Genomic DNA, 27,648 nt, shown 5'->3' on the forward strand with positions numbered 1-27,648 from the left:
CAGACCTCTGGCCAAACCGTTTGATAAGCTCCAGGAGCGGACGGTGTTCCACTGGCGGCGTCGATATCAGTATGGAACAAAAACACTCACTTCCCCCCTAAATGGTTTAGTGCAATCACTGATTTCCTCCTCTTGACATTCAGGTTAGCTAGCTCTCTCTTCCTATAGTCTGCTGTTAGCCTATGAATGTCTATGACTGGAATTGAGAGATAAGAAAACATGATATGATCTTTGTTTGAAGTGTACATTGTTATGTTCACTGATAATGAAATGCCATTGTTAACCCTGCATATATATAACAATTCAGATATTCATAGTAAAGGTTAAAAATAAATGCATTAGCTTAGCATTCAGATCATGAGTTAAAATGCATATAATTTGATTTTTTTCTGGCTTATTAGCTCTTGTTTACACCCTACAAACTATGCCTATACATCTCATGCAGGAGAGCCTCTTGACATATAGCCAACCACATATTAATCTAAAGGGTTTGTTTAGATAATAATGTAACAGGTAAACATCCATGCAAAATATCCCATATATAGGCCTAATCTTGCAGTTATTGAGACAGAAATGTCTAGTTGGAAAGCAGTGATGACTGTGGTGCTAAAGTTACCATGTAAGCATTCTCTGCAAGCAAGTGTAGGCTACCATACAAAATGAGGAGTGACACGCTAGGATCCCATATCTGCTAGGATCCCATGCCTACTGACTGTAAACCCTGATGACAGCAGCACAGCTATAGCACTGGGGGTCAGGGGATGGGTTGGCATGAAGGGGGGGGGGGGGGGGGGGGGGGGGCGATAGTGAGGGCCGATACAATGGCGAAAGTGACCGAGGCCAGAACGGCACCGTCAGCCTGGGCTAGAATGGAAAGCCTCTGGTCAGCACAAGCCAATGCAAAAATAAATGTTCACGGCCTATTATTACATTGAAGTGAAAGGTGTGTTTGTGTGTGCGCATATGTGTCTGTTTGTCTGTCTGTCTGTCTGTCTGTGACTCTGTGTGATACTGCTTTTGTGGGAAATGATTTGGATGGAGGCCTGTGAACGATGGAGAGGCAGCACATTCAGACAGTTTGTTCTCATTTACTGTTGGAAAGAACAGTGATCCTTCTGTTCATGTTTATTTCGTCTCGTTAAAGACCAGCTGAAGATTGGTGATCCTCTCTTGACTCTGTCAACACTCACTGAAGTTGGCGGATTAAATCACTCAAGTACTCTGAAAGATTAAGCCAATCAACAAAGGCTTTGGCCTTCCTTCTAGCCTATGCCTTCCAAACCAATTAAACCGTGTCGTGCCAAGTTGCAGTTTTCCTTAATGAATAACTTTTCCACGCCTGTATGTGAGTGTGTAGAAGAAACTCTTTATTGTAGTAGTGTGAATAATTGGATTTGTCTTTAATAGATAGTTGCGTTGCATGTTTAACAGGACAATGTGGTGTACATAGTCGGAGTTCAGTACTACCAGGGCAGATTCAGCTACATTCTTGCAATAGAAGAGATCCTGGCTTACACTGAAGAATACATTTCTGAATACTGTTTTTTTGTCTTACATCGAACACCATGAAATAACAGTTTACACTAACGTTTAAAATACTTTACATTCACGGCTCCTTATAAACAATTTGATAAATACAAGATTAGATATATAACAAAAGAATATGTATATATACTTTCTTTAACTCACAAATATCTTAAATTTTTATGTGTGGCTTATTTCCTACTATGCACTGTTAACAATGTGATGTTCAGATTTCAATTTATAATTTCATTCTTAATAAATAATAATAATAAGAATAAGAATATAAAACAACATTAAAGATTATACATTTGGATACTTAAAAAAAAATTCTCATGAAATAAAAAAAATCAGCAAATTATGCAAAGTATCACATTTTCTGCTGAACAGGACAATCATACACATGACAAAACAGTGGTTATGACTGTCATTTTCTGAAAGATCTGCAGTCGTGTTACACACATACAATACATATAGCAATAGCACACGCACACACTCACGCACAAACACCCGCACATCATAGAAGAAAATCATTTGCAACTGCACTTTACATTGCAGCTGTAATACGTGGACCACAATGGAGTGGCAACCCTTGACATGGGTTGATGATCTTACACTGCCAAATAATTAAAAGAATAAAACAGAAAATCATTGTGGAGTCCTCAACATTATCACTTGTAAACCAGAGTTTAGAGTTTCTGCAGAAGAAAAGACTAGTTGTGGCCTAGTTGGTATGTAAAACAGAATCAAACTGATTGACGCAAATCTACATCCCACCATTGCCTCAAATTGGCATGCTGTCCACAGAAACACTAAACCAAAGAAGCACTTTTTTGATGGGAGCTCCTTTCAAGTTTCGGATCTGTTCTCTCAAATAACCCTCACTGCCACTCTGTAATCTCCCATCAGATCAAGAACCGACCTCTAATGCTACTAAAACAGTAAATTCAAAGTTGAATTATGATAACAGGCTTCTCAGGAGAAGCAAAACTGACAAAAGTCATAATGCACCATTGGATGATGGTTAAGCCAAAAAAAGAAGAGAGAGGACTTTTCATAAGAGAGGAAGAGCTTAGCCCTAAAATCTATGTAAAAGTCTCTAAAATCTTTGGAACTGAGTAGTGCCAATATGATCTGTTCCCTTTTATTTGAGATAAATGATAATCTTTCTACATCTACATGGCCAATATGAACTCTATGCTGAGTTGTAACCTCAGTTCACAAAATGGCACACACTGCCCCTATCATAACATGCTTTTCAGGGCAGAAGACCAGGAGGATGTTTGTCACAAAGAAACGGCTATCCTCATCTCTGTGAGACGAGCAGTAGTGAAAGTAGTATTTTAAGTGTCTAGCTTGATAAGGCACTGACACAGTAGAGCTCCTTAGCTTTGATGAATACAATGGTAATCCTGGGGGTTCCCTAGCAACTGCCTTCACACAGTGGTGATGATCTATTTTACAACTTCATAGACATGAGTTTACATATTCCGTCATAACACTTAAATGGTTGGTTCAATTTAAAATATGTTCATCAGAGTAATGGCAGTGTTTTATATATAAAAATGGATTGTTATGCTAATTGGGGTGGAAATGATTTTGTTCTGACAAATAACATTGACAAAATAAAATGACAAATACATTTTTTTATAAGCAAAGGTTTTAGTTGCAGGTTTCAGAGGGGAGACTAAAGAAGGACCTGTTTCTAGTTGCCTTTTCAGTCACAGAGAGAAGGAGGGCTAAGATGTCTAAGGGTCTCCCAAGAAAACTACATCTACAGATTGAATTGCTTCCCTATGCCACACACAAGGAGGACTGTTTGACGTGACTGATATTGTTGTGGGTTTTTGACATATTAAGCAAACAGTACCAAATGATATAAAGAAGGAAAAAAACAGAAATGTATAACAGAAAGTATGATTAAAAAAAAATGGTTTGGTGAGTAAAATACCTGTAGATTCCCAGCATTATTTGTATATGAGAACTATGAGGTTTGAGTTAAAATTTCATCAAGAGAAAGGGGGGTGGGGGGTGGGGAGTGGGGTGTTGGGTGGCAAAGCAAGAACACAGACAGAACGTTTTATTTTGTCCACTGAAAAGTAGCGACAGCCATTGAACAGTAATGGAGCGGTACGGACGGTGCATTGTGCTGAACACAGAGAAGCAGATGCCTCACCCTGTCGACCTCCCAATGGAAGGCCTCTCTTCCCCTCACAAACCAACAGCAGACCCTCCTGCAGAGTGCATCACCTTCTCTTGGGACATCCTGACATTTGACTTTGGACACAACCGGATGGTGGTTCCATCAAATGGCCAGCCAGTGTTTGAGCTGAAACATAAATCCATAGACATTTCACATTGTCAGTTGGCAGTTCTTGAATATTAGTTTACTTAAGGTAGTTCAAGTTTTAAGTTTAGGTCAACACATATTCACAATAATTTTGAATATCAAAAACAGCAAGTCAGCTTGACAAGACTGTACAGGCTATTTAGATTAATGTTTTGCAATCTCATGCAAAGGATTCTTCCAGTTGTGTCTTGTCCCAGATTACCTTCTGCTGACACAACTGAATACAACACCTTTACCCAGCATCAGATTAGACATTCTTGTCAGGACAGGAGAACATGCATGACAAGGGTATCAAAAGTGTAAGACTGAATGTACCTAATTAATATTCTTTAGTCTGAAGCGTAAACTGAAACAACAGCTTAAGTTTCAACATAAGGTTTAAGACACACCTAAACTTACAATCAAACGCACATTTGACTGGTGCAACCAACTGGTGGTATTTGATTTCATGTTTCTCACCGTAAACTGTCTGATATTCCCCTCTTTCACCAGGTGCTGTTCATGCTCTGGAGTCACACAATAGGCTATCCTCTACAAGAACAAAAACCCATTACAGAAACAAGTTAACATGACTGCAGAAGCAATATTGAATACATATATCGAGGGCTGAGAACCAAAGGGGCGTGAGTGACATTTTGGTCAAAATTGAGTTATATCACCTGAAAGCTCTTGATGAGCTCTCTTAGCTGACAATAAAATATTTATAAATATATAGTTATTGAACAAAAACCAAAGGTCTTTAACTGTGAACATATAGAAGCAGTTAGATTTGTTTTGGCTCTCCTGTAAAGTTGGTGAAATGTCACTTACGCCCCTTTGGTTCTCAGCCCTCGATATGCTCAGCTCCAATGAAAATCTAGCAGTTATTTGTGGAATTATGGCAACGCACACACATACTGTACACAGACACAGGAACACATGCACATGCACACACACACAGCCATGCACACACACACGCACGCACATAACACGCACACACACCCACACACACCCACCCACACACACACCCACACCCACAGACATACACACACACACACACACACACACACACACACACACACACACACACACACACACACACACACACACATACACACACACACACACACACACACACACACACACACACACACACACACACACACACACACACGCACATACACACATAAATACAAAATCAATCAGGGGAATCTGCCTGTACAAAATGTTTTACAAAAGTTTATAAATCATTCTTACCTCTTTGAAGGTCCCTGGAACACTGAGGAACTTATAAATGGCATAGAGGGGTACAAACATCATAGATGACATGGCTATACTCCAGCCCACCACATTGGACCACCAAGGAAATGTGTAGTCATCATGTTTTAAGCCAGTAGATGTGACGATACTTGCAATGACCACGAACTGCAGAAGAAAATGTAAACAAACAAAAAAATCTTTCATTAACTTTTCCCCCACTTGCATTAACTTTTAATACTAATGCGATCAGGCTTGGGTATTGTTTGGGTGCCTGAATGGGGCCTGAACTGACACCTATTGACGTGATGACATTAAATTACTTTCTTGATTACTGTAATAAGATGAAATTGAATATGAAATTCCATTGAGGATTGAACAAAGTACATCCATAATCATGAACATACTGTATCTGGCATAGAAAAAGTAAGTACAGATATTGTGGCCAAAATTGCACTACCCCTCAGTTTGTTGAAAAATACCCGGCAGAGCTACATGAAGTGTAAAAAGGAACATAACCCTAGAGTTTAGAGCGGGGGCGCAAGATGGCTTGACGACTGACAACATGGCTACAGACCCAGGAACGGACACTACAAGCAAGAACACGGCACATGAGACAACCATAGCAGCAGCTGGACATTCCCTTCAGGTGTGCACCTGTGGCTGGGCAAAAATAACATCATTCAGCCCCTGCTGTGGCGTAACTGGCTGGGGCACCTGCACTGTACGCTGGCGACCTGGGTTCGATTCCCGCCACGTGGTCCTTTCCGGATCCCACCCCTACTCTTGCTCCCATTTACTTCCTGCCACTCTCCACAGTCTGTCATTAAAGGCCTAAAAAGCCCAAAAATATATACTTTAAAAATAACATCATTCAGGGGGTTGAGGACCCACCAAAGAAAGAGAGGATGCTTGAGAGAGCAGAAACAAGGGCCTCACATTGACCAGTACTTCTTACGAAGCAACCAGTCAAATCAGTCAATCAGTCACAGCGACGGGGGGGGGGGGGGGGGGGGAAACAAAGTTCGCAAGGCATCAGCACCTCTGGAGGATGATTCAAGCACAGAAATGCTGATGGAGGAACCCACCCAACCATAGAGACCCCCTAAGGAGGAAAAGATCAAAGGGCACAGACCCAGTTTGAAGTGGACCAAAGCTGTTGAAAAGGGAGAGTGGGAAACAGTCACAACAATGACCTGACAAAGATCCTGGAGCAACAACTGGGCACAGAGAAAAAGCTGGAAAGGATGGGTGATGTCATCTACCACAATGGAGAAAAACACTCTGGATTGAGGACAAGGAGAAGTGACAAAGCAACACTAGCACCAGCCAAATCCAGGTGACAGCAAGAGATCAAAAGGCTGGTCAGAGAGAGAAGGCAACTGAGAAAGCAGTGGGAGAAGGCCTCTGATGCAGAGAGAAAGGCTTTCATGCTAGCCTGCTTCAACGTGGTGGCTGGCTCTCCAAAATGGATGGAAGTAGAGAGTACGGTACGGTGCGCAAGATTAACATCTATCTTTGGAGACTCATGAGAATAGTGTGGCAGCCTACAGTACATAGATGCCATGACCACTCTGACCACTACTCCAGCATGCACCAGACAGCTACTTGGAAAAGTGCAGGAGAACATCAAGTGGGCCAAACTTGTGCCCTCTAACCAACTCTCAAACACATCTTGACCAGTTGTCAGACCAGCCTCACACCTAAAGGCACAACCAGGTCTATTCTGGAGAACAAGAGGAATAACACACACTCCTTGCCCCTGAGAGCAACCAATTCTATCATGGCCCCCAACTTTCATCAGAGGGAAAAAAAAGCCCAACCATCCCTTTACCAAACCAAAAGCTGGACAGCTAGCCATGGACTAGAAGATGCTGGAAGGTTAGCCAGCAACTTATCGTCCCAGCTGAGATTGCAGCCACCACCCTTAGGCCAGACTGGATACTCTGGTCCCCTTCACTGAAGTCTGTTTAAAACACAGAGCTCATAATCCCATGGGAGAATTCAACAGAAGACGCGTATGAGCGCAAGAAACTGCACCACACAGAACTGGCAGCAGACGCTCAACAACGAGGATGGAAAGCAAACGTCTATCCAATTGAAGTAGGATGCAGAGGGTTTGTGGCTTCTTCCACCATCAGGCTGCTGAAAGACCTTGGCATCTATGGACATGCTCTGCCACAGACAATTAGGTCAGTCTCTGATCTAAGCAGAGGGACCCTTGCTGGGCTCAAAGAGCATCATCATGACCCACTCACTAATCCCCCCCCCCCCCACTCCATCCCCCACTTGATTGAACCAGGTCATGAACAAGGTATGCGGTCAGCTCTAGACTTGACTCAGGGAAGAGGATGCCCCCTGCTTTGCATAGTCCCACGGGCTGCTCCATTTAAACCACCAGGCAATTCTCATGATTGGCCATGATTCTCATGATTGGGCACAAGCTCAGGTTTGATCAGCTTGTAGCTGGCCATTATTGATGAGGGTGTCTGGTGTTGAATGGCCAGGTTGAAAATGGTGTTGAATGGTTGAAAACACCCTCTGATTCAAAGGTACACTACTGATGATGAGTCTCAAAATGTACATCTTTCCTCTACAGGAGATGAAGGGCGGAATGAGAAGGCAGTAATGTTGCAGAAATAATGACCAATCTGTACATCTGCTTTTTCCTTGATATTTCATGGTTCCTTGGTATTCTACAGTAAGCAATGGCGCAAAAGAGTAATATTTGTGCAAGGCCAGACAGTTTTTTCCTCGCAATTTTATGTAATTCATGCATATCATTCCATGTAACTGAGATCATCTCATATCTGCAATCCCTTTCCCTATCAGTTATCTACTGTAACCATTAAGCATACAACTTTTCAGTTTGTAACAATGTATTATTTTGGACAGTGAGAGATACTACTGTAGAATAGCAATGTACAGTATGTCTTGATATTGGTACTTTTGATGTCATAAAGTATACTATTACAGCCTTGTACTCATGGCACTGAAGACATGTTGCTGAAAGAAATCATAAGTTATACATGCAGTCTGATGCAAACAATACACATTTCATGGCTTAAACAAATACAGCATAAACATCTAGCAACATATTGATGTGCTAGCAAGCTAAATTAAACAGCAATACATGGGCTTCCTGGGAGCTTCCTGAATTGAGTAGGGCTATCCCAACTTCCATTTTCCCAATCCCAACTTTTTATCCTAAATATTGACTTGGTATCTCCAAATTCTGACAATCTCAGAATTTTAACTTATTTTAAACTGTTTTAACCCTCTCTGGCTCAACCCTGTCATTTGGTCTGGTTACTACCTTTCACGTTGGCACTGGTACCATCTTGGAACTGGGTTTCAGTACCCAAATCTACTTGAGATTCTAAGGTTACTCCAGTAGGGTTACATCAATCCCTTGCCAGTTCCCTCTTAACTTCAAAGTGCATATCAAAGGCCAATGTACTGTATTTCAGCCTGCTCAAGAAAATCTTAGGAATATCAAAAAAGTAAAAAAATGATGAGTTATGTCTAGGGATAGAATTTTTTTAATGAATTTACGTGAATCGGAAACATGCATTGATCAGATTATGCATTATTCAGTTATCCATGTGATTTACTCCTGAGAATGTGCTGAATGAAGACCTTTGTTACGCACAAATGATAGGCATGTGTTCCTCCTGCCCATCTGCTGAAGCAAGGTGCTTGCAATGCCAAGGTTATCAATGTGAAGGGGGCACATGTACTGACATGCACCGTTCTTGATACATCTCTGAATTAGTGTGTGTGTGTGTGTGTGTGTGTGTGTGTATATACTGTATATACACAGTATATATACATATCATATCAATTCATGTATGTATCGGAAGAAATCAGATGCAAAAACAGTCCATCTTCACAATTGTACAAAATGTGCATGTTTTTTATCTTTCTATAAAACTGCCACTTGGTAGTTTTTATTAAGTAAAAATAAATCAAATCAAAACAACTCAATAACAGTTTGACTGATATCAAATAATATTTATGTAGGCCTAAACATATTTCCGTAAATTCATCAGATACAGACTTTTTTTTGCATCTGTGCCCGTCTTTAAAATACAAATACTTAATGCATTTAGAAACGCATTGGTGCCACATTGGTGCCATGATGTAACATGTTGTTGACTCCACCTCATCTCCCTAGACCATGGGTTACTGTACCTCTTTACACCTCCCCCCACATCCCCAACATTCCCCACATCCTTGCCTCACCAGCAGAAAGGCCGGACTGACAAACTTCCAGCAGATCCTCCAGTAAAGACCTGGCTTGAAGCCCATCATACGCTCGATATCCTCACTGAATCTGTCCACGCCTGAGGGCCAAACAAACAACAAGGAGTCCAGGCGTCATTTCCCTGAATGCCAGAGAGCCATGGGAAAAGCAGACTAAACACTTTCAAATGGACCCTCGCTCTTGTGATTGCTCTTGTCTGTATTTTGATATCATCAGAACACTGTGTCACAACTTTCAAAAATAATATGCATAATGATCTAAAGAATCAGGACGTGCCATCGTATTTTACGGTAAAACAATCAGTTTAGTCCACTACTGACTATGTGTTTGTGTGTGTGTGTGTGTGTGTGTGAGAAGTAGTCTGTGTGTATGTCACTGCTTTCCTGCTTGCACACATTGGCCGCCTCCGTGTGTTCTTTTTATCCAAAGGGCTTAGTTTGTGGTGAAATAAGGCAAGAGGGGGGGGAGGCTTCTCCTCAGCTCTCCTCTGCTCTATCAGAAAATGCCAGTAGTAGCTTGGGGGCTCCACTGTGACAAAGCCACAGGGCCGTGTGTGGGGCAAGAGCCCGGAGGGGGCCATGGAGAGATAGGTTGAGCACCACTTGAAAGCCCAGATCAAGACCTGTGGCTGTTGGCATGAGCCATTAAAAGTCAAGGCTCTCAAGCAGCCATCTCAGCCTTTGTGCAGCTAAGTAAAAGAGACTAGGAGCACAGAGCATAAAATGCTAGCAGCACAGTAAAGGCAGGGAATGACAATTGGGGTGGTCAGCTAGCATGATGGCACAAAACTAGGGGCTAAATATCAAACGGTGACAAAGGCAGAGGGTAGACCCTACCGTAAAACCATGAGACACCGATGGCCTCGATCAGTACTCCAAACAGGATGGAGGTCCCGGCAGCATACTTGTCCAGCAGGGTGAACACGTAGATCCCTCCCTGCAGAGCAGATAGATCTTAAAAGGCAGCAGTTCTTGGGCAACATCAATAAACAATCACATGGACCATTAACACGGAAGGGAAAACATTGGATTCTGATTACCCCGAGGTGAAGCTTTAAGGGGCGGAAGTACGCCTCTGCAGTCATGGCTTTTTGTGCAATAGAGATGTACTGTATGCATGGATGTCTCCAAAGTATACCCGTTTTTCTGCTGTTGCGGACTCAACGTGCACAAGTGTGTATAGACACAGAATTTTGGTGCCGCGTGGACAGTCTGATGACGGGTGGACTGTGCTGATGGCGACATTTGTATCACGTGCTTTGTGCACAGATTATGTGGAGACCGTGTCTGCAGAGATATACTTTCCACTTAAGTGACCTGCAGGCAGGCCACTCTAGTCAATTAGTCATAGTGTCAAGTGTACTGACTAACAATGATTTATGGACTAAAATGTCAACATAACATGTTGAAGTGCTACTGAAAAACATCATGCTATGGAAAAGGCATAATGAATATCAACCAATTACAAGCAAATTATATTTTTGAACCTCTAAGCAGACAGAAAGGTAGTGCTGTGTGAGTTTAAGCTGTTAAATTGTGTTGTTTGTAGAACAATTATTGCTTAACAAAATTAATGCTTTAGTTCACAATACCAAACAGGACATGAAAACATCAACTCATCAAGTTTGCAGTCAAGCATCAAGCAAGTTTTGAAATGTTGAGCATTCCGAAAAGTATTATCTGAAAGCATGTAGGGTTTACAGGTATAAAATTCATAACACACAATGAACAGGGAATGACTTTAGAAAACCAATAAGGCCCTGAAGCTCAGACTAGGCTACACTATGAATCCATGGCCAAAATGGATGCAGCTTGAGGCAAAATAGATTTCCATCTCGGGTATTCATGAAATTGCCTCTCCTCTCTGGCCCTATTGCTCAGTCAATACACTGACATCACAGTAGAACTTCACGGATCTAACCGTGAGTGCAGAGAATTACATTTTCACATTTTAGCTCCTTTTTGGTGCCATCTAGAGATACCATAATACAGTACTTGTGTTGTGCTGCTCTCAGCTCTGCTACTGAGAGGCATTTACTCAGATACACTCACGTCTTACCAGTGTGATAGAAATCATACATGGAGATGTGAAAGGGTCAGAGATCAGGTGTCACTGAGCTACCAACAAATCATTTTTTTAAGCAAATAGGGTCATTCAAGTGAGCTCAACCCTATAGCCATATCCTGTGGGGTCTACACACTTTAAACTGCTAATGAAACTAGAACAAATATCTGTCTGACTCTCCTGAACTTGCCTGGTGGAAAGGAAATATTAAAGGGGTTTAATACTCCTTAAGGGTGATGCATTGTACAGCAGAGCTATAGTATACAGAGAAAGAAAACAGTGTCCAAACCACCCAGTGCGTCACTCACTGATATTCAAACCTTTTTATTGGAAGGTTTCCCTTTTCCTGGAAATAAAAGTATGGTTTGCACTGACTTAATTAGCTGGCAAGCCAGTTTTCCCAACTTCACTATGAGCAAATGGCCTCCTCGAATGCAGAGATGTGGGGCAGGCAAATCCTACGCTTGTTTAACCACATAAAAGTGCTGCATTGTAGGCTATTGCATTGTGTGTTACTCTCAAACCCTCTCATTTTAATCAGAGGCATCAGAGTCACTTATAAAACTCTTCAGTGAACCATCACTCATAGAGTTGTCTGCTGTTTGAACAATTTTGTGGTGTGTTCTGATTTGTTTTGATCTTAGAAATTACCAGAAGAAAACAAAATATCTGACAAAAGAGCTGAGATACACCCTGTTCTGTGGAGAGGGGGGTCCACTTACGTTGGTGATACAGAGTAAGGCAATCAGGAAAGTTCCAAAAGCTGTGGCAAAAGTGAACAACTTGCGGTTCCTCTTCAGTATTTTGAAGTCATCGGAAAGGCCAGTGATGACTGCTTCCATGCCTCCCATCTACAAGAGACAAAGTGGAATAGGATTATTACACTCAATGACTGTCATAACAACCCGCTTTTAGAGATATTTATTTTTACGAGCACAAGTGTTAGACATCAAGTTAGATCTGATGGCTGTGCCAAGGCTGTTTGAAATGTGTTTCTCTCTTGTGTGGATCTGCTCATCTTGTTTCTCCTCCCTGTGCCTTGGATGTAAAAAAAAAACCCCAAAGGAAAATGTTTTCTGTTCTGCTAGCTGTTGCACAATATTCCAGAGCCTGCTGCTGTTCAAGTCTCAAGAGTTAACCCTGCAAAACGTCTTACATCACTCACTAACACACACATTCTAATTCCATGAGCAGGTGTGTGTGAGAGACCAAAAAGTGTTTGTAGCCTAAGTGAGAGAATGATGGCAAAGGAAAGTCACATTTGAGTTCCACAACCTTGGTCAGTGGGGACACACACAGTATCCGAGAGACAACATCAAAGTAATATTAGATCAGTTGATATATTGCTAATAGTCGTTCTGATGTCTAGGCGGGGGTGAGACTTACTGAACTGTCAATGCCAAGGGTGAGGAGCATGATGAAGAATATAATGGCCCACAGGGTAGACATTGGGAGAGTGGATATGGCCTCTGGGTAGATGATGAACACCAATCCTGGCCCTGTGGAAAGATTCACCTCAGCTTTATAACAACACAACTTAAGCAGTAAAGTCAGATATTTAAAACACACACACACACACACACACACACACACACACACACACACACACACACACACACACAGAGAGAGAGAGAGAGAGAGAGAGAGAGAGAAGGACACTAGTTCCTTTTCACAGGGCAAAATAAGGTAAAACACAAAAAGAAGGAAGTATGTCTTCTATTTTTCTTGTTTCAAAGACAAATATTTATAACATTGTGGGGTTTGGGGGTTAGAGGAAGGGCGAGACATGAGACGCTTAAATATTTTGAGCAGAGCGCTAATCGTTACGTAAGATTAATATTAATATCTGCCACTATGTTTGTCACAATCAATATCTAACAAGTGGTTGTAGGGAGACGAAAGTGGTCACTCTGGTATGCTGGAATGAAGTGGCACCACATCCAGTGATGCTGAGGGGGACAGTGATGGTGGGCAAGTTGGATTAGATATTTCAAATATTCTTTTTTTAAACACTTTGGAATGAGATTGGACGTCTGAATAAAAACACACCGTCCGTGGCCACTTCTTTGATGTCCACGCCGTGTTTCTGTGCCATGTAGCCCAGCACAGAGAAGATGGCGAACCCTGAGAAGAAGCTGGTGACACAGTTCACTGTGCTGGTTAGGAGAGCATCCCTGCGTAAAACACACACAAAAGGAATGCACAAATGCCCAAATAGTGTTAAAGGTAGCGTGTGCATCATTCAGGATATAAAAATGCCAGATCACAGTACAACAGACAAAATATTTCATGCCACAGTTGTTGAGGGAATAACAGATTGGATATATTCAACCTCATCTTTTTTTCCAGTTGTCTGACTCTGTGGATTGTACTGTAGCTTAGAGCCTGCTGTGTTGATATAAAACAGTCATAAATCGGAACAGACAGTTTGTTTCATGTTTTTATTGAAACCTTGTCTTGGCTTGCTTCAAGCATCACATTGGAGTGTCTTAAAAAAAAGCATTTAAGTGTGTAGTTTCTTTTTTGTTTGCAAACCCCCAGTGATTTTTTTCTGAAACCAAAGGGGAAATCAGGTTAACGAGGAGCTAGTCCCCCACCAAGAGCCTTCACATCCAATTATAAGTGCGGCCTCTCAGACCGGCTGCACAGGCTGCCTCTGGATGAAGAGAGTGCAACTCCGCACACTGACCTTGTCTGGCCCTGGGTGGATGTTGAAATCCATCCTCCCCAACTACTTATGGCGCTCCTTCACCGGAACGACATACAGTATAACGTTCGCAAGGCCCTGTCTTGGCTCACTGGGGCCACATCTGACGCACGTGACCCGAGAGGCCAAGGAGTCAAGGGTTCTTGACTGAAAGTGATCCGTAATTATCCAAGCATTCAGCTGATTTACAGTATCGTGTATCGACTTGGAATGTGTGGAGAAACAATAAAAGCTACAGGAGATGTTCTTCATGTTCTTTCACTCGCTCTGGCCCTCTCTCTGAGAGAGGCCAGTCAGCTCAGAAACTGTTCTTTTTTCCTGTCTGTCTTTCACAGCCGTCTCTAGGCAAAGACAATTATCTGTCCCAGTAGAGCCGTTTGTCACCAATCATGTATAACCTGAAGCTATTTCCCTTTCCATATTGTAGTTTACCTGCACAGAAGGCACAGAAGGCAAGACAAGAAGCACCCTCAATCATCACAAAGGCTTTTCTTTGCTTTGGATATCCCACACTCCAGCACGGGTCATTAATTTTACGATGAATCTACACTGCAGATTCTACAGTAAGCATTTGATGAACTGTCAGTGCATGTTACTGCCTGTGTTCAATTTTGCAAAATGACTGACAGCACCTGTGACACCACAGCCAAGCTGTGCCTGAGTTTAGAGAGGTTATCACTATTCTGTGCCTGCTATTTTTCACAAGCACTTTCCTCCTCGTATCCACATTAACCTGTTCAGCTTGATAAGAAACAGCAGGCTGCCCAGGCTATAATTACCAGCACTGAGCCGCTTCAGGAAGCATTTTGTTGCGATATGCAAAGGAGAAGAGAAGCATTGATTTGTTTAAGTCTCTAATGCAGCAGCTGTACTGTACATTTGGTGTTATAAAGACTCGAGCTCATTCACAGTTCATTAAGACGCTGCTTTTTAAGATAGAGGACACAAATAAAAGCAAAGCTGGAGATTTTCCTTCATATTTAGGCTACTTATCCTCATTATCTTATTGTCTGAGAACCAGATTAAAGGATGTATCATCGTAATGTTTCAAGTTCTAAAATGGAAAACAAGGCCTCTCATTTCAGATAACTTCCCATGTGCAGTTCTTTGCAGTTAGCAAAGCTCAGTCGAGATACTACTTCAAAAGAATATACATTGTTTTTTTATATGTATATATAAAATGATAGCAGGTTTGGTCATGCATTTATACCAGCAAGCCTTCTTACCGCGTGGTATAAAGATAGTTGATTATTTGACATACAGTACTAGTCAATGTACCAATAGTCCTAAACCACAATCTTAGAGGTAAACCACATGTTCCGTGAACCACTGCATAGTTTAAGCCCATGTTTAGAAACAATATCTTACCTGTAACAGTTGTTGTCAAATTTATTATAACTGGCAAATGCAATGAGAACTCCAAATCCTGCCCCCAAGGAGTAGAATATCTGAGTTGCAGCATCAATCCAGACCTACACCAGAATGAACACCAGAATAGGGGTAAAATGCTTAGTAATTACCTAATGTAGCCTCCACTTATTCAAAGTCACATTTTACTATTCTATAAAATAATGTTCATATTTTACAACACTGACTTATCACAATTTCAGCCCCCAAGAATTTAAGAAAAATCTTACCGATGGTTTTTCTAGCATCTTGAGGTCGATATGGAGATAGCTGTTAATGCCATTCATGGCCCCTGGTAGGGTAATGCCACGAATCAACAGCACAAACAGCACCACGTAGGGCATAGTGGCTGTGACATACACCACCTGGAAACAGGTAAGAGGTATCAGGTATCTACTGAGAGGTAATGCCATTAACCACACTGATATACCAGAAAGCAATATTGTTCAGAGGAGTAAAAAATATAATAATTCTTCACTCGGAGTCAGTGATACAAGCGTATCAGTATGTATACTTAACCTGACATCTATATGGACAATATTTAGACATAGTCTATTCGTGTGTCTGGATAGTTTTTACACTATTGCACTTATCTTCTTGAAACCCCAGGCACACTGTTCCGAGAGTTCACCTAAAGTACAAAGGAATTTCTCGCTGTGCCACACTCTCCCGTGCCAAAGGCTGAATAATTTGTAATCCCGCACCCCCCCCCCCCCTTCCGTCGTACTCTACCTTTCCTGAGGACTTGACCCCCTTCCACAAGCTGAAGTAGAGGATGAAGACCACCACCACCAGGCACACCACAAGCTCCCAGCGTGGAGTTCCCAGGTCATGGATGCCTCTGCTCTGATGACTGCGAAGGACACCTCGCCTGCAGAACACAAACCACAGGTGGTGTTAAGATTGGGTAACTGCGTTTTGCTTTACTGAGAACATCCAGATTTTCTTTGGAAGGATCAAACTCTGGGCCATGAATGAGAGAGGTTTACTCTACAACATGTTTTCTGTGAATACCTTTATACAAATGGATAAGCAGCTCCATTTGAAATCAATTGGTCATGCACAGATTTCCCTTGTCAAATTTCATATTCATCAAAATATTTTTCTAAGACAAGGTATTATACACAAGTCAGACTACCAACCGTCATACACTTTCACACATTTATATGATTAAGTAGGTGTTAATTGCAAATGTCAGGAAAATATGGATATTTATCAATATGTCACAATATTTACTCTGGCAAGACAGAATGTTTTTGAATAAGTTGTCCACTTGAAGCACTTTTCCAGCCAAAGCAGTCTCAACAAACACCGTCTAAGACTGATAAAAGGCACCTGTTTAGTTAATATCTAAAGCTTTCACAGTAACGGTGCAACTGTTCTGACAGTTCTTGCGCAGGAGCTTTTTCAGATTGACAAACTTCTGTATGTTCTACAGCTAGAATATTTGATATTCTCCTCAGCAAATTCAGCATAAACAATGTTGCACTTTTTAACAGCTGAAATACTGAAGTAATACAGTGATAAACAGCACATGATGGTTTCTGTGTCTACTAACAATTTAGTAAGATAATAATTATAACCTTGAAATGCTTGTGGCCTACAGTATCTGTACCTTGCCTTCACTAAGCTGCTGTAGTGAGGGTCAAAGGTTTAGTTATTTTATGGAGACATAAATTTAAGATCTGAGTGATCTTTGGGTGATAGATGGAGTCTCATCTTTCCTGCAATAAATATGGCTTCCCCCAGTGATGTTTGCCAGGCCACTGCAGAGAATTCCAAGGCAACACCCTGCAACAACACACTGAGAGTGAACTCCCCAGACATTATCGTTATACTCTCTTACCCTTTTCAATACCATGGCTCCTCACAACCACAGGCTCATTTGTTGTCTCTGGCATATAAACATTTTAATTAGCCTATTTTGGGGTGTTTGAGAAAAAAATGTGTTAAGCTTTGATTGTGTTGGACCCTCTCACGCGAGTCACTTCTGTAATATTCCAACACTGAATCTGAAAAGCTGAGAAAGAGAGAAAGCCTTTGTTTTTTAGATTGCTCAAGTTTCTCGGTGGAGTGCCTCTGTTCAAAGTTAAGATTCTTCTTATGACCAAATATTTCCACAAGTTGGTCTGGAGTGGACATAACAAACATCTGCATTATCTCTGGAAACATCTGTATTGTCATGTCACCCAGAGTGTGTATGTCAGTAAACAGAAAACTTTCTAGGACAGAAAGTTTTGGAGCCACACCAAACAGCTCATCTCTCAGAACACAGTGAAACCCAGAGGGCTGAACAACATAAACCTTCACAGAGCTCCACAGTCTCCCTCATACCACAGCCCACTGTAACAGTATATCCAGAGTCTTAGCCTTAGAAGTTAATCATTTAAAATGCGAAGCTGAGACTGTTTTAAACAGTCTCTCCAAAGCCAAGCCTTGAAACTCAGCCTATTTGTTTAAGTGCAGCTGTTGAGGAAGCGTGTTACTTGACCGTCGGAGTGACACAGCCTGACATCTCCTCTCCCCATCCATTAATAGTTTCCCCATGAGTGTGCCTGGCTGCTGGAGCTTAACACACCGTCTCGGTGATGGAGCACGGTGATAAAGTGGGCATTCCATTTGGATCTGATGAGCAGTGGAGTTACATAATGTTCCGTCGCTCTGGAAACATTGGGCAGACTAGAAACGCACACCCCATGAGATCTAAGCTTTGGAGGAGGTGGTGGTTTCAAGCCCCCCACCACAACCCACGACCCCCCAAAAAATAAGGCTTCAATTTCTCCCATCTTGATAATACCGTCACAACTGTGAAGTCTGAAGGAAACAAGATAGATAACAGGCCATTGTAGATCGAGAGAACAGGAAACTCAAGGAACTCTAGCTAGCCCTCCTGCCAAAAACAGACCCTTGCAACACATCACATCTTTATCTGATATCTGCCCTATAAAGTGCATCCCACAGGACCTCAGTGTCACAGTGGCACAGTACTGTGTGTGCGTCCCTCTCCTCTCTCTCTACAACAGGTCTACCGGAGCCCCGTCTTAGGTAATGTTTTGTTTGTTGTTGCGGACTGAGGTCGTTATTTAAGTAATGTGTCGATATTAAAGTTCAGCCTTAATCTGAATAAGGAGGCGGAGGCACCCGCAGGGGCTACGTCGAAAGGCCGCACATTGCCTTTAAAATATTCTCACACTGACAGGAAGGCAATCCTTTAAAAGGCATTGTTATTGCAGTGTAATTTGTTCTTGAAACACAGGTTAATGTGATTACAAGCCTGTTTGTTACACGAATTACAGACACTATCAATTTCCACAAAAGTGGCTTCTAATAGCACCAATCTTTTCTAATTCTGTACAAATAGTGATTGTAATGAAAGTCATCCATCATCCATCCACTAGCCATTCATAAAATCACACACAGATGCTACAGCATGTAAAGAATCCATACATTGTTTCTTTGTTTTAATCTCACAGAGCAGGATTTACAGGTTTAAGTGGTCCTTGTGTAATCCATGGGCACTCATTATATGGGCAGATTTACATTTTGACTAAGTGGTGTAAGCAGCTTGTATATTGGCTTGTAAAATTGAAGTCATTTGTTCCTGTTCCCACTCTGCCCGCAAGGCCGAAGCTGTCAGTTTGTTTGTTGGTTTGTAAGACCTAAGGAAACCATGCCATGCTGAACATTTTGTTCTGAGCGTGTTGCGGCCCAAACGCCTGCGATCTTAAAGGAAGTGAGGACAGTAGCCCACCACACATAATCCTAAGAACCTGCTGCAGATGATACAGTACATGCTGTTAGACGGCTCCCTTCCTTAAGCATACAGCAACTTGTCATGCTTGCAGGTCTTTGTGGAAATATCAACAACTTATTAGTCTAAGTCAGCAGACAAAAAAAAAAAAATGAAAAAGGTTAACACTATTATAAACGTATCAAGCATAAGTGTGAACAATAGAGGCCTCAAACACATTCACCAAAAGGGTTCAGCAAAAAGTCACAGCATGACTTTGAGTGGATCCCTTTCCCCTTTCCCCCTTCCTTCACAGTTTGTTTGGCGAGCACCTTTACCAGGGGGGTGATAAATCTGAATTGCAATTTGCAATTTCAAATGTGCACCTGGCATTGCACCAAGCAGTGGAGTAAGAGAGTGTGAGTGCTGCATTCTGGTGGGTAACACCTCAAAGAAAAAACACACACACACACACACACACACACACACACACACTCACAATACCTCCAGATGGTCTCAATCAACAACATGGTCATTATGGATGTCAGGCTTAGGACATCTGTCTGAAAACAATACAAGCAACACGTTGCCACTTTTGATGCGCGCCTAAGTCACTGAAAACGAAAACACATGGAACCGGACCTAATGGTGAGTCAATTGTCAACAACCTAAAAAACATATATAAATCCCTTGTTGAATGAAGTGTCTCAAAACTCCACATTCACATGCAGTTTCTCCTCCACTACCATACTTTTGGCCACAACATTCACATGTGAGGTCTGCCAGGAAGTTCAGTCAATCAGGCAATTGTTTCTTCCTGACAGGCACCTGGCTGTCTATCTGACACTGTCAACTCATCACATAAGTTACTCTTGACAGATCAGCTCCCACAGCGAAGGATTATTCCATCTCTGTGTAGTTCTGTCCAGATAATGGGAGGAGACCCTCTGGACAGTTGCTTAGTCCAACCCTTAATCCAGATCTTCCTCAGGTCTGGGAAACTATTTTTCACACATAACCAGACGGAATCATTTTCACAAACAATCCATATTCAACATGCTCTGTAAACCACTGGGAATCCTAGTAATATATCAGTAGTAGGTAGATGGCAATCCTCTTAATGTGATACTGTGGGATAAACCAATACTGTGGATAAACTGCTAATCACACACACACACACACACACACACACACACACACACACACACACACACACACACATGTCTTCCATTATGATCAGTTGGAGTGACAGCATCTATAATTCATGAATCTATTCGTGAGTCTATGGGGGTATTCACACCTGCCTTGTTTAGTTCGATTAAAACAAACTCAAGTTCGTTTCTTGCTTGGTTCGGACCTTTTTGACTGGTGTGAATACAATCACTCGAACTCTAGTGCGGACCAAACAAGCGGACCGACACCCAGCTGAGGAGGTGGTCTCGGAGCGGTTCCTACCGAACCCTGGTGCGGTTCGTTTATGGTGTGAAAGCAGACCGACCTCGATCCGACCCAGTTACAGAAATCTACCTTTTTTGGATTTGACGAGCTCCCGTAGTTTTTGCGCATTATGGGAAATGTAGGATAGCTCCGTGACGCACAACAGCTGTAAGCAGCAGTGGGCTAACGCTTTTTTGCCAACAATAATTTGATTTTGCATCTCCTACCCGTCCCGTCTTCCGTAGGCCTGCTGTTAGCATGTTGGACACACATGAGAGCTCTTCTCAGCTGTTTTGTTGCACGTCTTCGTCGTTGCAAAATTACCAGCATGATCTTGTTAAACTTGCATCAAACGGTCTTGACGCTCAAGCACTTCTGCAAAGCTGTAACTGTATAAACTATATTGCTAGGATAATAACGAGTACAGTACGCAAACATAGTATTTACGTGGGCCAACTTTGACTTTGGCTTCCTATTCTTTACCCCACCTACACGTTTACCAGCCAATGGTTGAACGACCTTAGCACATGTGCTTTTGCAATTAATCACGGTGTGAAAGCGAACCGCACTAAAAAAGAAAAAAAGAAAAAAAAATTGGTCCGGACCAAATAAGTGAACCAACGGACCTTCCTGGTGTGAATACGCCCTTAGATTCACTTCTATTCTCACTGAGGGGAGTTTCCTGTGAAGATTCACAGGTGCTGGTTGAGTTCTTCTCAGTGGCCTGTAATACTTGTGCAAATGTAAAGAGACGAAAGGATGCTGTGGTCATGAGGAGTGGCCTGGCAAGACAGTAAAGCTGTAGCTGCCAACAGACTGTACATGGGCCAAAGACAGAAAGACAAACTACGCTAACACACACACACACACACACACACACACACACACACACACACACACACAACCCAGAGCTCTATGAAACAGCGATCTTCAATGTCTGGTGAATACTAAAACAATATGCAAATGTTAAGGAATCTTCACATTTCTGATTCACATGAGCTATTTAATTGCTTGCAGTTCAGTGGTTTTAGAGATCAGAGAATCAAAAAGAGCCTTTACATAGAAATGGCATTCACCATAACTGAAGTCTTCCAGAGAATTGACAGACCTTGAGTTGATATAAATTGATGGCACACAAAAACAACAGAAATGTTTTGGAAGGGTGTGTAACTTTGAAAATGTACTATGAAACATATGAACAGCTTGCATGCATTGCTGTAATGCGTGCATGACTTCTTGTAGATTCATATACTTTTGTAAACAGCAGAATCACAACATAATGGGATTAAGCTTATAGGTCAGCTCTGAGCCAAACTGTGTAACTTGAGAGAGAATTCATAAACTCAGCATTAAACAGTTGGCAACTGCACCACGTTCTGTTCCTCACTAAAATTCTACTTCCTGTGGCCCAGAGACCATAAATACTGGGCACACATATAGAGAAACTATTGATTTATCATAAACAGAAACATACACTGAAAAAAACAACCACCACCATCAACAACAACCGCATGTTATGTAATCAATGTATTGGAAACACATTTCAAGTGCATCAGCAGTCCCAGTCAGTATTGGAAAACATGGTAATGCTGAAACATATTGTGTCCATTCACACACACACACACACACACACACACACACACACACACACACAGAGAGAGAGAGAGAGAGAGAGAGAGAGAAGGACACTAGTTCCTTTTCACAGGGCAAAATAAGGTAAAACACAAAAAGAAGGAAGTATGTCTTCTATTTTTCTTGTTTCAAAGACAAATATTTATAACATTGTGGGGTTTGGGGGTTAGAGGAAGGGCGAGACATGAGACGCTTAAATATTTTGAGCAGAGCGCTAATCGTTACGTAAGATTAATATTAATATCTGCCACTATGTTTGTCACAATCAATATCTAACAAGTGGTTGTAGGGAGATGAAAGTGGTCACTCTGGTATGCTGGAATGAAGTGGCACCACACACACACACACACACACACACACACACACACACACACACACACACACACACCACAGAGAGACAGGTGACAGCACACTAATAGGGTGTAAACCGTAAATGTGATTTATGTTCTGTGGTTTTCAGACTTTCTGTGAATACAAGGATGGATGTGGCTTTTAAAAAAAAAAAAAAATTATGATGAATTTGAGCACTGAATACAATACTCAAATGTAGACTAACTGCTATAGTACAGATGAAAGAGGAGCAAATACAGTAAATGTTGCAAATGAGGATTTAAAGTCTACATTAGTTATGAAGATGTCTATGTCAGGAAAATAATTGTGAAGACAGACTAAAGTATGCATACCAAATTTCAAAATCAGAACTTAAGCAAAACCTTGAGATACTGAAATGCGTCAGTTGCAGCACTTTGGACAAAATTTCACGAAATGTATCCAACTAATGTGTTAGCGATAAACAGGGTTGGCTACTTAATTTTGATCCTGTATATCCTAAGATATCAACTAGGGAAGTGCAAGATTTTTAAACAAATATGATTCACTGGGTGGCGCCACTCCACACATGGATTAAAACATGTACAGGCAATATATCTCCTAGAATTGCCATTAAACTTTCTGAGTTTTTGGCGAAAACGTTTGAGCTATTACCTTAAGAAAGCTCTCAGTCTACCTCTCTTCAGTGTGTACTGACAAAACAGTATGCATGGAATAGCAGTGGTCATATAACTGGCATTGCTGGGGTGAACAGTTCAGTCGCCTGGGATCCCCTGTACCTCATTAAGAGCTGCTGCAGTTGTGAAGCTGTGGAATGAATCCATCTGACTTCAGGGCTTGAGTGACACCTGCTGTGTGCTCGCCCCCCCCAGCTGCACTATGATCCTAATGGCCAGCCTGTGATATGACACTAATGAGCGCGCATGAGGGGAGTCCGCCGCCTGTCCTTACAACAAGGCAGGGCGCCACTGATCGATGAACAGAGTGAGATAAGCCTCCGTGGAGAAGAGTGCCCAGCCACATCTTTTTCTAAGGCAGAGGACAACAGATGAGATGATAAATTAGTGTATCTGTATTGAGGGGGAGGCCCACTTCCCCCAAGGAGCGAAAGCTAGACAGCGCGTGGGAGTTCATGCCAAGGGGTACTCCTGAGGGGATTCAGGAGAGGCCAGTGTTTCGGCTGTGCAGGTTTGTTAGTCCTCTGCTTTTGGTAGCAGCGTGTCAATCATTGGTGCACAGTTGCTAACGGTGTGCTAACTCTGAGTTGTAGTTGGAAGCTACTATGTTTATCTTTCACTCTGTTATTACTTTATATCTCCCTGAGCTCCCTGGATGTTCCCCTAAGCAAAGAAACTTTCCGTCTGGAAAGTGAAAGTTTTCTAGTACAGATGTAAACAGCTGAACGTTTACCAGAACACACTTTGTTAAAATATAACTCAGTTCTACAAGGATGTCCTTGGATAGTGACTAATCTAAAAACAAAAAAACACTCTGTCAGGAAAATAACAACTATTGAACAGTTACTTTGATTTGTTGTTACGAAATGTTGTATTATTTAATTATACTGAAAATAGAAGTGAACTGTTTACCAGACACCTTTGAGTTAGCTTCATAGCCAGGGTACATTTTACACATCTAAGTGCTTTTCTTAACTAAACACATCTATTGGTTAAATGTCCAGCCTTTATTAGATGATAAAACTAATTCTTGTAAAAGCTGTAACCCTAATAACTACATCATTGACTTATAAAATTATGTGGCCATCTCAGGTTTCATGACATAGACAGCTCAATTTCAGAGTGTTATTGATACATTAAGCGACTGATTTGATGATAAGCACCTGGAGGGGAATGTCAAGAAGACCTAGAGTTTGGCCCTAGGGGACGGGTGGATGGGTGATCACAGGCCTGTGGTCATCAACAACGAAACTCCCAGAATTCCTCATAAAAATACTGTGGTGTTTTTATTGATACTGTAGGTCACTCACTCGGAGCAAGCATGTTGAAAGTCTCTGTAGCAGACTGCAATCATGTCTGTAGAGCGACTTTTTTTTTATAGTGTTGATTGAAGTTTATCATAGCCTTTTATCGGGTGGTCTTTGTGTGCCTAAATAGTTTAGTGACCTCTCTGTGCAACTGAAGAATTTAAAACTAGCTTGACTAGACTACGTAGAAATCAAGAAGTGTAACACAGCGTCCACCGTATCTATCTGTGAACAGACTGTATTACGCCCAGTCATGAAAATAATAGGCTCATTTGACTTGATAACGTGATGCGTATACTGTATATGGCTGAACGTGAAGCATGCTGGACTTGATGAATGCTTGCATTGTGTAAAAGTCCAGCATGCCTCACACTCACCAATGTTTGCACAGGGTTGCATGAAGTTCAATCAGCCTAATAACTTCGTCATGTCTCAACTTCCAGCCATCTCTACCAACTACTGCCATCAGGGAGAAGGTTTAAATCATTGCATTGTCCTTTGCATACAGTAGATCTGAAACTAATTTTAGCCCTATACTTCGGTAAAGCCTTTAAGCAGCAGCAGATGTAACAGGGTGGAGTCCATAAGGAAAGCACCAAACCTATTTAACTTATGTATTAATGATTGCTCATTTTCCAGTTGTAATGGCTCTCTGTAATATTTCTGCATTATAGGTTGACACTGTATGTACGTACCCTGTATTTGACATCACTGTGTTTTTGTTGTCATTTTAGTGAATGTATTCAGCCTTTTTTTGTTTTCAGTATATCTACAGCATTGTACTGTATGTTCCCAACGTCTGAAGACGGACCATTTCTAAAGTTACCCGTACAGAACCGAGAAGCCTACGTGCCTCATTTCGTGTCAGCGAGTTGTTCTAATCATTCTTTTAAGCAGAGGAGTGAGGGAGTCTTGGGCTCAGGCCTTCACTTTTAAATAGAAAAGAACATAAACAGGAAATGTAGGGCACATATACCTGTTTTAAAAGAAAAACAGTCCATACATACTGTACAGAGGGAGGAAATTTCAGCATGCCCTGTGCATAAACAGAATGTGCCTTGAATGTAGGAGAGTGGTCGGCAAGAGCGTGGCACTTTTATCTCCCGCAGGACCGGCTATGACGTACCAGTCTCTGGGAGTTTTGTTTATGGCTGACGGTTTGCACATCAGCTGAGAGATAAGGCTCACGCATTGTCCTACTCGTTTCACTGACTTCCTCAGGGCTGCAGAAGCAATCTTCACACAGACTCTGGGAGAGAGCTCCCTGACTTTGAAGTGCAAACGGGCGCCTTTTTTGGTGACTTCAAAAGCAGGAACTAAGCTTCCTTGCCTTTATGCACTAGTGCTATCGGTTATGAGTGGATTTAAAGAATATGTTGGGTGCAGCACAAAAGTTTTTAGTCATAGTGACCCAGTTAATGTGCCAACACATTGGTCATGTTCGCAGCTATGATTTCTGTTGCCTTCGATATAATAAAGATATATTGGCCAGTTGTAGGTGATACGTTTTCCTCTTTTTACCTGTCCATAGTTAAACTTAAACTTAATATTAATGGCGCCAACAACTCAATTTAAGATGTGTCTAAACAGTAGAGTGTTTTTTGTGGAATACTTCCTGAATAGGAAGCCATTAATGTCTCATCAAAATATCACATTCAATCATCAAGTTTTTTAGGTATTGAGTTTTGTCTCTTTTTTACACCCCTGACGAACAAACAGCCAATTGTATTCTATTTTTTAGTAATAACTGAAGACATTTGTTATCAATTCTTTCGTTGATCATGTGGGTGAATGTTTGAAAATGTGCAAAGGCTTTCTACATCAGCATCCTCATTTGAGGTTAACCAGCACATCTAGTACTGAATGAATACTGTCTCCGAAGGACCAGAATCCTTGCGAATACAAATAAAAGTAGAAGTCAAAACAAGCAATACCGAGACAACTTCCTTTTGCTAAAAACATAAATGATGCCAAGCAGGAATAACAGACAGGAGGAAGAATCCAGGGAGGAAGAGGAGTCCTCATAATAAACTCACAATATGAAGCATCCTCAGCGGAGGGAAGACGTGTGGAATCACGGGAGTGAGGAGACACCCGTGAGACAGGGTGGTCTATATTATACATCCACAGAGAGCCTACGCTCATCTACACAATCATCCGCGCTCAAATCCATTGCATTTCACTCTGGCTGCCTCCCAACAGGCCAAGATAGAATGAAATGCTGTCAAGCTATTTCTGGTCAAGCAGTTAGCACCCAGAATAATTCTTGCCATTGTGCTATGCTGAAGCTCTTCACCAAATGTCAGACGTCACTGTCAAAGCGAGACAATTGGCAGTGACGACAACAGATCTAAACAAGAGTAGGACGGAGGAAAGGGATGGTGTTAGCAGGTTCCGCAAGTTTAGTGATTTGTGTTTCGGAATCTGGCTCTCGGGTCCTGAAATATATAACCTCCTGTAGCCTTTTGTTCTTTTGTATGTTTGATTGACTTGGTGTGTTTATGTGACGATTAAATCAAAGCTTCCAGGAAGAGTTCATTTTTGTAATTCGACACAATATTTAAAAATAGCAGGCAGGGGAGGATTCTCCTTTTGGCAACATTCTTTTTTTTCCCCCAAGTGTACAGTGGTTATTTTTCTTCAAAACCTTTGATTGAATTATTTAAACAACTCAGGGGAGGAAGTCATTACAGTACATGTAGATATGATTGTGCATACAGGTAGTCACCATATAGTACTTACTCGTAGAATTCAGCTGCCGGCGTGAGCTTGGATTTGGCATAAGTCCCCGGGATAGAACCATTGAGGTACATTGGGTCCGTGCAGTTGAAGCTGTTCCACGGATGCCTACAGTTCTGCCAAGGCAGTTCCGAGGTGCATGACGAGAACAGGTAGTACAGAGACCAGGCTATGATGACATTATAGTAGAAGCCCACATACAAGGCAATGATGATGACAGTATAGCCGACACCTAAAAAGACAC

At 41.7% G+C, this 27,648-nt stretch overlaps 1 protein-coding gene across 1 annotated transcript in view; it reads right to left on the reverse strand.

Moving 5' to 3' along the window:
* Positions 1-1,346: 1,346 nt before the first annotated feature.
* Positions 1,347-27,648, reverse strand: part of slc6a2 (solute carrier family 6 member 2) — a 28,585-nt gene continuing 2,283 nt past the window's right edge. The window contains exons 4-15 of the mRNA XM_062548578.1: positions 27,408-27,636; positions 16,285-16,423; positions 15,783-15,917; positions 15,514-15,617; positions 13,488-13,612; positions 12,825-12,937; positions 12,161-12,289; positions 10,211-10,310; positions 9,353-9,453; positions 5,108-5,275; positions 4,331-4,402; positions 1,347-3,850 (exon numbers count right to left, since the gene is read on the reverse strand). Coding sequence (XP_062404562.1) covers positions 3,827-3,850; positions 4,331-4,402; positions 5,108-5,275; positions 9,353-9,453; positions 10,211-10,310; positions 12,161-12,289; positions 12,825-12,937; positions 13,488-13,612; positions 15,514-15,617; positions 15,783-15,917; positions 16,285-16,423; positions 27,408-27,636 — 1,439 coding nt within the window. The 3' untranslated portion in view covers positions 1,347-3,826. The remainder of the gene's footprint in view (positions 3,851-4,330; positions 4,403-5,107; positions 5,276-9,352; positions 9,454-10,210; positions 10,311-12,160; positions 12,290-12,824; positions 12,938-13,487; positions 13,613-15,513; positions 15,618-15,782; positions 15,918-16,284; positions 16,424-27,407; positions 27,637-27,648) is intronic.

This window comes from Sardina pilchardus, chromosome 11 (genome assembly GCF_963854185.1).
Source record: "Sardina pilchardus chromosome 11, fSarPil1.1, whole genome shotgun sequence".
Taxonomy (NCBI): domain Eukaryota; kingdom Metazoa; phylum Chordata; class Actinopteri; order Clupeiformes; family Clupeidae; genus Sardina; species Sardina pilchardus.